Source organism: Octopus bimaculoides, chromosome 27, assembly GCF_046866305.1.
Source record: "Octopus bimaculoides isolate indiv1 chromosome 27, ASM4686630v1, whole genome shotgun sequence".
Classification (NCBI taxonomy): Eukaryota; Metazoa; Mollusca; class Cephalopoda; order Octopoda; family Octopodidae; genus Octopus; species Octopus bimaculoides.
Genome location: NC_142954.1, coordinates 22,323,947 through 22,336,290, shown reverse-complemented (window position 1 = coordinate 22,336,290; position 12,344 = coordinate 22,323,947). Strand labels below are relative to the sequence as shown.

Sequence of the window (12,344 nt, the reverse complement as noted above, 5' to 3'; positions counted from 1 at the left end):
GTAAGCGAATTGCTAAGTCAAAAAGTGGAGGAAGGGAGATAACCAAGAGAGTTCATCAAATATAAAAAAATTTTCTCCTTCAGGAAAAAACTAATGACATACTAATATAAAGCGAAGAAAGTAAATATAAAAAAATAAATAAAGCATCATAGCTTGGTAATATATAGTATTATTATATGGATATTAATGCAAGTTAATGGTAAAACAAGGTACAGGATTTTTAGTGGAGAAATAATAATAATAATGTGCACGTTTACAAGGAGAAGAACGGAAAAGCTTAGTTGAAGTTACCAATAGTACGAACAACAACCAGTGTGGCATTACTAGGAAGAATTTACTTAGCTAACTGTAGAAGGGGAAAATAAAGAACAAGTGGCAATGGAGGCAGAAATAGATATTGTTTAAGAATATATTAAAAATATTAGGATTAATAACATACTGATTTGAAGCGAAGAATGTAAAGATGATAAATGAAACATCATTATCTTGTGATATATTAATATACGGATGTTAACGCAAATCAATGGAAGAACATGGTACAAGATATTTTGTTGAGAAATAATAATAATAATAACAACAATATACATGCTTATAAGGAGAAGATTGGATATATAAGGCAAAGTAATTAGTGGTACAAGGCAACTCAAGTAGCATTACTGGGAAGGAAATTACTTAATCAACTGTAGTGGCTCGTGTGGCCGCCATTGGCTGCATTCTTGGGAAGTGCCATTGTGCATGTGCAAGGGACTTGCCGTCAGCGGAAGTACCTGAGCATGCATGCGCAATGCAACAGGTGGTGAGAGAGCAATAGTGTTCGATCTCTTCTCTCTCTAGCAGCAGTGGCGACAACACGTATCTCTCAGCTCGATACCGACATGTGGTCGAAGCTTCCTTGGTATTCTAGCGGCATGCCTGTTCACCCAGGAACAAAACGGCTCTACACCAACCTAGAATAAATTATTGATCTGTTGTTACCGTTATCCCTCGTGTTGTTGTATTTCTGGATTTTAATGATTAATATAAGAGCTGGGGAGAGATGGCCGAACCGTCATATCTCATCCAATTCTTATACAACTATAGAAGGGGAAAATAAAAGACAAGTGTCGGTGGGTGTAGAAGTAGATATTATTCCACTTAGAACATTGGTGTTCATCTCCTTTGAAGTTCTGCTACACACACACACACACCTGTACACTTGTCCACCTGTTCGTCCATCCTTTGATCAGGTCATCCATCAGCCAAGAAAACAACAATAATAAAATAAAAAAAAAACTAGAAAGAAAAGAAAGGAAAGAAATAGATAACCAGATATCAACGAATTAATCAATACCATATAACAAATAATTAATTAACTTACCATTTTCCCATCGTGCTAAGCTGAGGTCATCGATGAAGAGAAGGTGAGAGATGCCTGTTGGTTGCGTCGCTGAGGCCTTGGGTTTTTTTGAATTGTCTTTCGTGCTGCTGGACTTGACGTGGGGCCTGCCCCCTTCTGTTGCTCTCTGTTCGCACAGCAGCAGCTCCTCGAGTATTGCCATCCGATTACGAACAGGGGACATCCGTATTGTGGTCATAAATAGATTACTGCCTACGATGTTCTAGGAAAATGCACAGAAACAAACAGATCGTCATCATCATCATCATCATCACTGTTGTCGTCATCGTTTTTGTTATTATCAGCCTCACCATTTCCACTTCCAACATCAGACCCAACATCTCAAAATCACACTTCCCCACATCATCCCATGACTTCCTGGGTCTACCTCTTCTACAGGTTCCCTCCACAGTTAAAGATCAGCACTTCTTCATCATGCAGCCCTCCTCATCCCTACGCATCACGTGACCATTGTCTTTCCTCTTGTACACAACGTTTGATGCCTCTTTGATGCCCAATTTTTCTCTCAAGCCACTTACACTCTGTCGTTCATGTATCTTTCATATCTGTGTATGTGTGTGTGTCTATGTTTGTGCCCCCAACATCACTTGACAACCAATGTTGGTGTGTTTACGTCCCCATAACTTAGCGGTTTGGCAAAAGCGACCGATAGAATAAGTACTAGGCTTCCAAAGAATAAGTCCTGGGGTCGAGTTGCTCGACTTAAGGGGGTGCTCCAGCATGGCCACAGTCAAAAGAATGAAACAAGTAAAGAGTAATAATACTAATAATAATAGTTTATCAACACTAGCATTATTTCATTAATAATAGCTCTGTTGATCTAATATTGGTCAAAATTGAGATCAGGAAGTTTTACCTGTACATAATCTGTCTTCCCAATTCCGGCTGATCCTGAAATGAGGACGGGTCTGCGGATATTCAACATGAGATCAATCACAAATGAGTAACGGTCAATCTGGATGAAGAAACAAAGAAACAAAGAAACAATATAAGCGACACAAATAAATACAACAAACAAACAAACAAAAAGCAAGAAATAAAAGTAAAGTAACTTAAATCCAGTTTATACAGTTGACATGGTTCCAGACACACACACGATGGGCTTCTTTCAGTTTCCACCTACCAAATCCACTCACAAGGCTTTGGTCAGCCCAAGGCTGTGGTAGAAGACACTTGCCCAAGGTGCCACGCAGTGAGACTGAACCCAGAACCATGTGGTTGGTAAGCAAGCTTCTAACCCCACAGCCACACCTGCACCTATGATGTTGATATTTAAAAACTATTTCAGTCATTTGACTGCGGCCATGCTGGAGCACCACCTTGAGGGATTTTTGCTGAACAAATCGACCCCAGGACTTATTTTTTTTTAAGCTTAGTATTTATTATATGGGTCTCTTTTGCCGAACCATGAAGTTACAGGGATGTAAACACACCGACACTGGTTGTCAAGCAGTGATGAGGGTACAAACACACACACATATACAAAGGGCTTCTTACAGTTTCCATCTACCAAATTCACTCGCAAGGCTTTGGTCGACCTGAAGCTATTGTAGAAGACATTTGCCGAAGGTGCCACACAGTGGACTGAACTTGGAACCCTGTGGTTGGGAAGCAAACTTTTTACCACACAGCCACACCTGCGCCTTCAGAGCCACACCTGCGCCTTCAGAGCCACATCTCCCCCCACCACACACACACACAGTATGCATACATTAAGTGTGATGCATTTTACGGAAGCTGAATTTTCCCAAATTTACTCTGAACAAAGAAATAGGAAGATAAAGTCTGTGCCTCACCCCAAGGAGAGAGGGTTGAATACATTCAATGCTTTTGATATCAGAAATACCCACATTAGGGTCAAATGTGGGGATAATGCATCCCCATCATAATATTTGGTTCTTTGCAGGGATGGTCGTGTGGGTAAGAAGTCTACTTTTCAGCCAAATGGTTTTCAGTTCAGTCCCATTCCATGGAACCTTGGACAAAGGTTTTCTCGTATAGCCTTTGGGGGTGATAAAATTATAAAGAGCTGACTATACCCTAGAACAATGGTTCCCAGTCTTTTCTGTTAACATGAAGTTTCTTGTGGATCTCAGGGTTTGGGGTTCAAATCTTGCTTAGGTCACATTTGCATTTCAATGTTCTGGGGTTGATAAAATAATTAATAGGGGCTGATAGACTTGTCTATTCCACTGAACAGTTGTTCCCAATCCTTTTGCTCCCAAGGAGTATCTTTATTAAATTCATTTTTTTCCCTTGGACCTCATGGTTTCAAGTTCAAATTTTACATTGGTCAAATTTGTATCTTATTCTCCTGGGGTTGATGAAATAATTACTAAGAGTTGACATACTTGACTATACCCTAAAATAACCTTTTCAATTCTCAAAGACTCCTTTTTATGTTAATTAATTTTCTCACAGAGCCAAGCAAAAGCTTAGGTCCATAGGGAGGTCTTCTTTATTCAAAAGAATTCCGAATTCAGCTCAAAGAGCACCGATACTTTCTTTGCAGAATTCCAAGAGTCTTTAGACCCCAGATTGAGAACCACTGCTGCCCAAGAAGATACAGTCCAGCACGGCAATAGTCCAATAAATGACAAATCAGAGGATGCACAAAATGATGACATGATGACAATGATGACGATCATGCTAAACTGAAATAACCGAACCAAGTGCAATATACTCACCTCTGGTACCATGATGTATGCAGACGATGGCTTTCTGAACTTTACAGACGACTGGTCACTCCAACTGCAGAACATACCATTGGAATCGCTGACCCAATAATCAAAGACACTACCATCACTTGGAAATGATACTGGATATGTAGTGATGCTAAGCAGATCTCGGACGTGACTGCTAAATCTTTCATCATCTCTGTTTGAAATAAAGAATTCTTAGAGAACGAGTGGTTGATAGAAAAATAGGTGCTTATATATAGGAGAGTATTGTAGTTCGCTTGAAGCATTATGTATTGTTTGTAAAGAATAAAAAGTTTAGAATGGTACAACAATGCACTATAGAACAAAAAATGGACTATATACCTGTTTAACAGTATAAACAGTTTATAGCAGAGACTCCAGCAAAGAAGATCTGAAGAAGGAATTGTAATTCCGAAATATCATCAGACTATAGGTAACCAAATTACAACAGGTATATAGTCCATTTTTTGTTCTATAGTACATTGTTGTACCGTGCTTATATATATATTTCACCAATGCAAGAGAGGTGTGTGTCCTGTAAAATGGTTTGTTTAGTGAAATCACAACCTGCATTTATAACAGGGAGTGTAGATATAAGCAGTGATGTTATTTATTCTGCACAAGAGAGAGATAGAGGCTGTGTGTGTGTGTGTGTGTGTGTGTGTGTGTGTGTGTGTGTGTGTGTGAGCGTGTGTGTGTGTGTGTGTGTGTGTGTATTTACATATATATTTATATAATAATATTAGGGACAAAATCCAAAATTACAGGTAAAAACTCAATTAAAATCAATTTATAAAAAATTAAAATTAAATTGAGCTTTATAGATTATAATATATAAAAATATATAGTTTTAGGGAAAAGAACCAAGTTTCAAGAACTCATCGATGAAAATCCACTGTCACATAGAAAAATTAATAATTATTATTTTTATCTTATGATATTTACTTTGTATTATATTATACTTATTTATTGAGCTTTTAATTATTAATTTTTCTATATGTGACAGTGGATTTTCATCGATGAGTTCATGAACCTTGGTTCTTTTCCCTAAAACTATATATATATATATAATAGCCAAAAAAGTGTCAAAGACTGTCTCCAGTGGGGAAAAGTCTGGATAGGTGAATCATGTCACCATATGAGTTATCTCCCCTGTAGTAAGAGGGCAGTGGCAGGGGAAACAACTCTGGAGAAATGTGTTAAAGGCTCTGGTTTAAATTACGTTATTAAGTGAGATATACTTAACTGTTCATGAAGGGCTGCTCCGAAACCCCAGATAAAAGCATAGACAAAGATACTCTTAATTTTCTCCTGATAAAATGGAATATTTTCCTCTGGCAGCAAATTAAGAGAGGTGCCTGACAGTTTCTCTTGATTTGGCTTGAAACTCTCTGTTGGTTTCATTTCTTCTTTACTCTTTCTGTGTCGGCTTAGACGTTCAGACATTGATAAACTGGAAATTGCTACAAGATAGATAGAAAATAAAACACGATGATATTTCGAAGAAAAGCATCCTCTGGCACAAGATCACCGACTTCAATTCCCTGGCCCTTCTCAAAGGATCTTTGTCTTGCAAGTTACATGGTGACCCTGCCAGAGCTGGCCCCATATAAAAAGCATCCTTCTACATTGTGAAGTGGTTGGGATTTGGAGGGGCATCCAGCTGTAAAAATCTTGCCTGTGCTGGTGTTACTACTACTACAGCTGCTGCTGCTACTACTACTACTACTACTACTACTACCACCACCGCCACCACCACCACCACCCATCCCTTTCCCACAGTGTATAACCAATAATAACAAAAACAAAAAGTACCGACAACTTGCCTGCAGAGCTTGTGGTGCTTTGGTCAGTTTTCGTGAAATATTTGTCAAATAAAACCGTCAAAAGGTCAAGAAAGGCTGTCATGTCTTGTGGTCCAACAACAGAATCTTGATTTTCGGTGTCTAAGTTTGACCAGATGTTGGGGCCAAGGATAGCTTTGTTTCGGAGGAAATCCAATGTTGGTGGAATCATGTCTTCAGCAAGGCTTTGTAGAATCTCCAAACTGAAATGAAGAAAACAGTTATATCACTCTAAGAGGTGGAATTTGAACTCGGAATGTAAAGACAGACGAAATACCACTAAGCATGTCGCCCGGCGTGCTAACGTTTCTGCCAGCTCGCTGCCTTAATATCTCAAACATATTGATCAAGCACGGACCACATATCATCATCATCATCATCGTTTAACGTCCGCTTTCCATGCTAGCATGGGTTGGACGATTTGACTGAGGACTGGTGAAACCGGATGGCAACACCAGGCTCCAATCTGATTTGGCAGAGTTTCTACAGCTGGATGCCCTTCCTAACGCCAACCACTCCGAGAGTGTAGTGGGTGCTTTTACGTGTCATCCGCACGAAGGCCAGTCAGGCGATACTGGCAACGGCCACGCTCAAAATGGTATATTTTATGTGCCACCTGCACAAGAGCCAATCCAGGGGCACTGGCAACGATCGCTTTACTATAAAATAGTGGAAAAGATGTGTTTTCTTTTACCTGTCCTCTGTCATGTAAGGTTTAAAGTTGATGTCTTTCTTCCATGCCTGGAAGTAGGTGGCCCAATGGAAAGTGGTGTTGTTACAGAACACAACCAAACACTGGCTCAGCATGGCAGGTGATGCAGAGCTGAGTTTGTCAGTCTCCATAATTATCTTGGTATCTTCTGCAAGGATAAAAAAAAAAATACCTATAGCTTTAGTTCACTTCCTGCTTATCATCATCATCATATACCCTCATCATTACCTCTACCATCATTAGGACCACCACCAATACCACCACCACCACTTCTTTACTGTTGTATATATAACACTCACACACATATATACACAAATGCTGATTTATGTGTACCAAGAAGCTTGGACTTTGAAAAGACACCAAAGCAATGACAATCCCAAGTTTTGAAAAGAAAAACGAAGATGAGAGAGCGGGGAGGAGATAGAGAAGGGGAAGGGAAAGAGAGGGAAAAGAGGAAGAGAGAGAGAGAGAGAGAGAGAGAGAGAGAGAGAGAGAGAGAGAGAGAGAGAGAGAGAGAGAAAGAGAGAGAGAGAGAGAGAGAGAAAGCTCTAATTATAGAGGGATCTCCTTGTAGAGTTTTCTTAGTAAAGTCTATTTCTGGTGTCTGGAAAAAGAGCTTTAGGGAAATTGCTGAGCCCTAACTTGCTGAAGAACACTGGCTTCCATTCCTGCACACAACGCAACCAGAGTCAGATATTCAGACTATGGCACATCTTTGAAAATGTGTGAGAATATTGCCAAAGAGATGTAACGCTTGCTTTGCCGACCTCAAAAGGGAATACGACATGTCACAGGACAAAGTGTGGAAGGCTTTGCAGGAGTTTGGGATTAATGGGAAACTTTTCGTTGCCACAAAGTCCATTTATGAATGCCCCTGTGTTTATGTCTGGGTAAATGGTGCTTTCTTGAAACATTTCAGCAGGGGGTGTGTATTGTCCCCACCTCCTTTCCATGATTTTTATGAACTGGATTGACATGTGCAGTTGGTGTGGAAGTGGTATCATAATAATCGGTGGACATAGAATTGGTTGGCTGACATTTTCAGGTGACATGGTGCCACTCGGCTCATCAGACGGTGAACTCCACTGCCTACTGAATGGGTTCTCTGCTGAGTGCTGCCAGACATCATCATCATCATCATCATCATCATCATCATCTTCCATGCATGCATGCATGGGTAGGGCAGTTGACAGGAGCCGACCAGGTAGAAATACTACCCAAGGCTACTGTATCTCCCACCATCGCTTGACAACCAATGCTGGTATGTTTATGTCCCTGTAACTTAGCGATAGAATAAGTACTAGGCTTACAAAGAATAAGTCCTGGGGTCAATTTGTTCGACTAAAGGCAGTGCTCCAGCATGGTCACAGTCAAATGACTAAAACAAATAGAAGAATATCTCTCTTCTCCTCTCTCTCTTTCCTGCTTTCTCTTTCTCTTCTTCACCCCCCCCCCTCTCTCTATTCTCTCTCCTTCCTCTCTCTCATACAAGTCCACTTACCACTCAACACAAACGTTTCACCATTCGGAAGCACCAATGTGCGAGATGCATCAAACAAACCAGATATCGGATCACACCATGACGTATGCAACGGTCCGTCAAAGACGAACCAGACTTGAGAATATCCAAAAGACTTTGGAACATCATCAATAAATTCAAGAGCATTTCCGGTTCTGCTGGGAGAAATTCTGTCTAGTTCTTGACACAAGAACCCTGTCTGCCATCCATAAGGGCTGTAATGACCAATAAACTATAGAAAAAAAACCAAAAGAACACAAGAATTAGTGATTAAGCTTTTAGCTTTCAGATTTCTTAGTCAAATGCAAAGCTTATTTATATCCACATTGTTTTGAATTAATCCTGGATTATCTCAAAACTTTGAGATTTTGATGATGTGATTGTTTATTTTTAGAATGACATTGCAGGGTAGGTGTGAGAGGCTGGATCAGGGATCAGGTGACCATTTCACTTTTTCTCTGCCAAGATACACACACAACCACACGCAGACACACAGTAAAAACAAAATGTTTTTTTTACAGAAAATAATTTCTTCACACTTTTCCCTCGTACCCATCTCCCACCCAAGCTTGCTTTCCTTTATTCAAGCCTGTCTCTTACTGAAGTCTATCTCTCTATCTATCAGCTCATCTCATACTCAAGCCTCTCATTTAATCATGTCTAATGCTCAATCCTGCTTGTCTCTCACTCAAGTCTGCCTCACTCACACTCAAATCTCCCTCTCACATTCAATCCTACCTTTCATTCAAATCAGTCATTTACTCAAGTCTTATCTCCAACTCTTGTTCCAACCCTGACTCAGTGTCTGTGATCAGTAGGCCACTCAACTAACTACTGTTCCACTCTAAGAGGAGGGCTCTGAAAAGTTCCTGCCTTTAAGGGTATCGCGAAAGGCCTGGTTGGAGGCCCAACCTTCTGAGTTCTTTAACAGGGGTTAGAAAAACTGAAGGACCACTCCAATAAATGTGTGAATCTCAGAGGGGAATATGTTGGATAAAATCATAATTAACTGATCCTCCTCTATTTCCTTTTACCCAAAGCCAGGAACTTTTCAGCCTCTCACCTCGTATTCTGAACAAATTAAAACTACAATAACGCGGGGAGATAACATAGAGAAAGATTAGAAAGAATTACCTCCTCAGGCGACATCGAACTGGGATATATATACGACTTATAGATGCGAGGATAACAGCTTTTCTTATATTTCTCGGACAAACCCAGCTTGTCAACAATTTTCAAAGGTGGCTGGAAATTTGCAATGGTTTCTCGCAAGAGTTGGAGCCTTTTCCTTGATTTTCCATTAAATTTTGATAATCCATGAGACTAGACAAGAAGAGAAAAGTTTATTTTGAAAACTGCATGCCTGGTTGTGTGGGTAAGAAGCTTACTTCCTAATGACAGGAAATAAGCACCGGTCAAGCTTTGGGGTCATTGTAAGCAATTAAGGTCCTCCCTGCAAAATTTCAGGCTTTGTGCTTTTATAATACAATGGCTTATTGTATACAGTATGGTATATCATTGCCTGTTAGTACTTTCATTATCACAACTTTGGTTTGTCTCTAATTTCATCCCCTGTCTTAGATGACCTCTCAAGGTCACTGTCACTGACCCCCTTCTTCCTGACTCAATCCCCAGCCCTAGATGACCACTGCGGATCACTGTCTCTGACCTTCCCTTCTGACTTTATCCTCAGTCCTAGATGACCATTGAAGGTCACTGTCTTTGACCCCTCCCTCCTGACTTCATTCTCAGTCCTAGATGACCACTGAGGGTCAGTCACTGATCCCCTCCCTTCTGACCTCATCCCCAGTCCTAGATGACCATTGAGGGTCACTGTCTCTGACCCTCCCTTCTGACTTCATCCCCAGTCCTAGATGACCATTGAGGGTCACTGTCTCTGACCCCACCTTCCTGATTTTATCCCCAGTCCTAGATGACCATTGAGGGTTACTATCACTAACCCCTCCCTTCTGACTTCATCCTCAGCCCTAGATGACCATTGAGGGTCACTGTCTCTGGCCCTCCCTCCTGACTTCGAAACCAACAAAATGGGGAAAAGAAAGAGCTTCTCTCAGAGAAGCATATGATACAGTTTGGGAAAATCTGAAAGTGAAGAGCAGAGACCAAACTGGAGCAAAGATAGCCAAAGTCAAGGACAGTGGAGAAAAGCCATTGATGGCCAAAGCACCACAGGAAGTGAAGGACTTAAGCGGACAATAATAATACTATACCTGGAAAATAAAAAGGGTCAGCTGGTGCAGGTTTGGAATGCTTGTGGGATCAGCATTGACCCAGGGTTAAACAAAAAAAACAACAACAAGTAACAGTAGAAAGTCAGTACCTTCTGTTTCCTTCTCTCTTCGTCAGGATCCAGTCCAGACATCTGATAGCTGAGCATGTTGAGTGTGTGTACAAGAGCATTTAACATGGTACTTTTCCCACTTCCAGAAGGCCCACATAGAATTGTGCTTCGGTTTGTCTGTCCACAGCAGCTATACAGTTCAATCAGCTGAAAACAGATACAGTTTGCTACAGAGATTTCATTCATAGACACCAATAATCTATTCGGTCGGTGCATAATTATTGCTGCTTCTTTCCAACAAATTTTATTCAACAAAAACAATAACAACATGTAACAAAAACATCTTTAAATGATTATTCTGGAGCATATTCACCATCTACTTCAATTACTGCTTCCCATTTGCTTGGCAGATGGTCAGACTGTCATTTAAGGATGCTTTTTGTTAAATATTGTTATTGTTTTTGTTGAAAAAAAGCTGCAATAATTATGCACCAACCCAATAATACATCAATCCTTGAGTACGGAAGATTCATTCATTAGTAATCTAGGATAACATGGTACGCTTATAGTAAAGATTGTTTGCCAACATAACATGGCAGTCCTGGTTTAGGACGAATGTTGCTGTAATTTAGCCCCAGGAAACATAACCCGGAAATTGCGATACACAGATATTGTTTTGAGCTGATTGGGGGTGCTAGATTCCCTTTATTTACATTTGACGGATATGAACCCGACCACTCTCAAAAATTACGTAAAAAAAGTGAAAAAATAATACAGAGTCCTTGTCCAGTACTGGATCGATCCCAAAATCTAATCAGATGGTGATGATGGTGGTGATGATGATGGTGATGATTATTTTGATGAGGATAATGATGATGATCGAAACCATTTTCTCTTTTTAAATTTTATTTTTTTTACCTTATCCAACATTCCTTGAGAGAAATCTGAGAAAGTCTCCTTCAGATGATTCTTCAAACCTTCCTGCAACACCACATCCTGCATGCTGCACTCCAGCATCGTTAGCTTGAAGACGTCTCGCAGAGTTCTAACAAACTGCGCAGTTTCTTCTCCTTCCATGAGACACGGACGTAAAACTTTCACGATACTCCTCATCACAATCTTCTCTTCATCGGTCATCAAAGAACAAGGATCTGTAAAGAACTCCGGAGATTATAAGACGAATATAAACACACACACACACACGGTGAGCTGGCAGAAACGTTAGCACGGCGGGCGAAATGCTTAGCGGTATTTCATCTGCCGTTACGTTCTGAGTTCAAATTCCGCTGAGGTCAACTTTGCCTTTCATCCTTTCGAGGTCGATTAAATAAGTACCAGTTACGCACTGGGTCGATATAATCGACTTAATCCGTTTGTCTGTCCTTGTTTGTCCCCTCTGTATGTAGCCCCTTGTGGGCAATAAAGAAATAATACACACACACATACTACATAGGCATTGTCGATAGAGACAGTATTAATACTAAGGGGTAACTTCGATGCCCCCTTAAGGGCGGTGAACTGGCAGAATTGTTAGCATGCTGGGAAAAATTCTTAGTGGCACTTTATCTGTCTTTATGTTCTGAGTTCAAATTCCACTGGGGTCAACTTTGTTTTTCATCCTTTTAGGGTTGATAACATAAGTACCAGTTGATCACTAGGATTTAGCACCACCTTGAAGGGCTTTCAGTTCAACAAATCGACCCCGGAACTTATTTCTTAAACCTAGTACTTATTCTATTGCTCGCTTTTGCTGAACCGCTAAGAAATGGGGATGTAAACACACCAATACCGGTTGTCGAATGGTGAGGCTGGGTACAAACAGACACAAAAACACAAATATATACATATATATATATATATATATGACAG

General features: G+C 40.3%; 1 protein-coding gene across 5 annotated transcripts in view; it reads right to left on the bottom strand.

Annotated features, from left to right (window-relative positions):
- LOC106879164 (dynein heavy chain domain-containing protein 1) overlaps positions 1–12,344 on the bottom strand; it is a 141,277-nt gene that overhangs the window by 62,754 nt on the left and 66,179 nt on the right. For all 5 annotated transcript variants that reach the window (XR_016238637.1, XM_089343381.1, XM_089343382.1 and 2 more), the window contains exons 46-55: positions 11,394–11,626; positions 10,515–10,682; positions 9,308–9,496; positions 8,156–8,405; positions 6,637–6,802; positions 5,925–6,145; positions 5,345–5,561; positions 4,084–4,273; positions 2,253–2,351; positions 1,358–1,598 (exon numbers count right to left, since the gene is read on the bottom strand). Coding sequence is in view for 4 of the 5 variants with exons in the window: in XM_089343381.1 (XP_089199507.1) it covers positions 1,358–1,598; positions 2,253–2,351; positions 4,084–4,273; positions 5,345–5,561; positions 5,925–6,145; positions 6,637–6,802; positions 8,156–8,405; positions 9,308–9,496; positions 10,515–10,682; positions 11,394–11,626 (1,974 nt within the window). In the remaining variant the exon portion in view is untranslated. The remainder of the gene's footprint in view (positions 1–1,357; positions 1,599–2,252; positions 2,352–4,083; positions 4,274–5,344; positions 5,562–5,924; positions 6,146–6,636; positions 6,803–8,155; positions 8,406–9,307; positions 9,497–10,514; positions 10,683–11,393; positions 11,627–12,344) is intronic.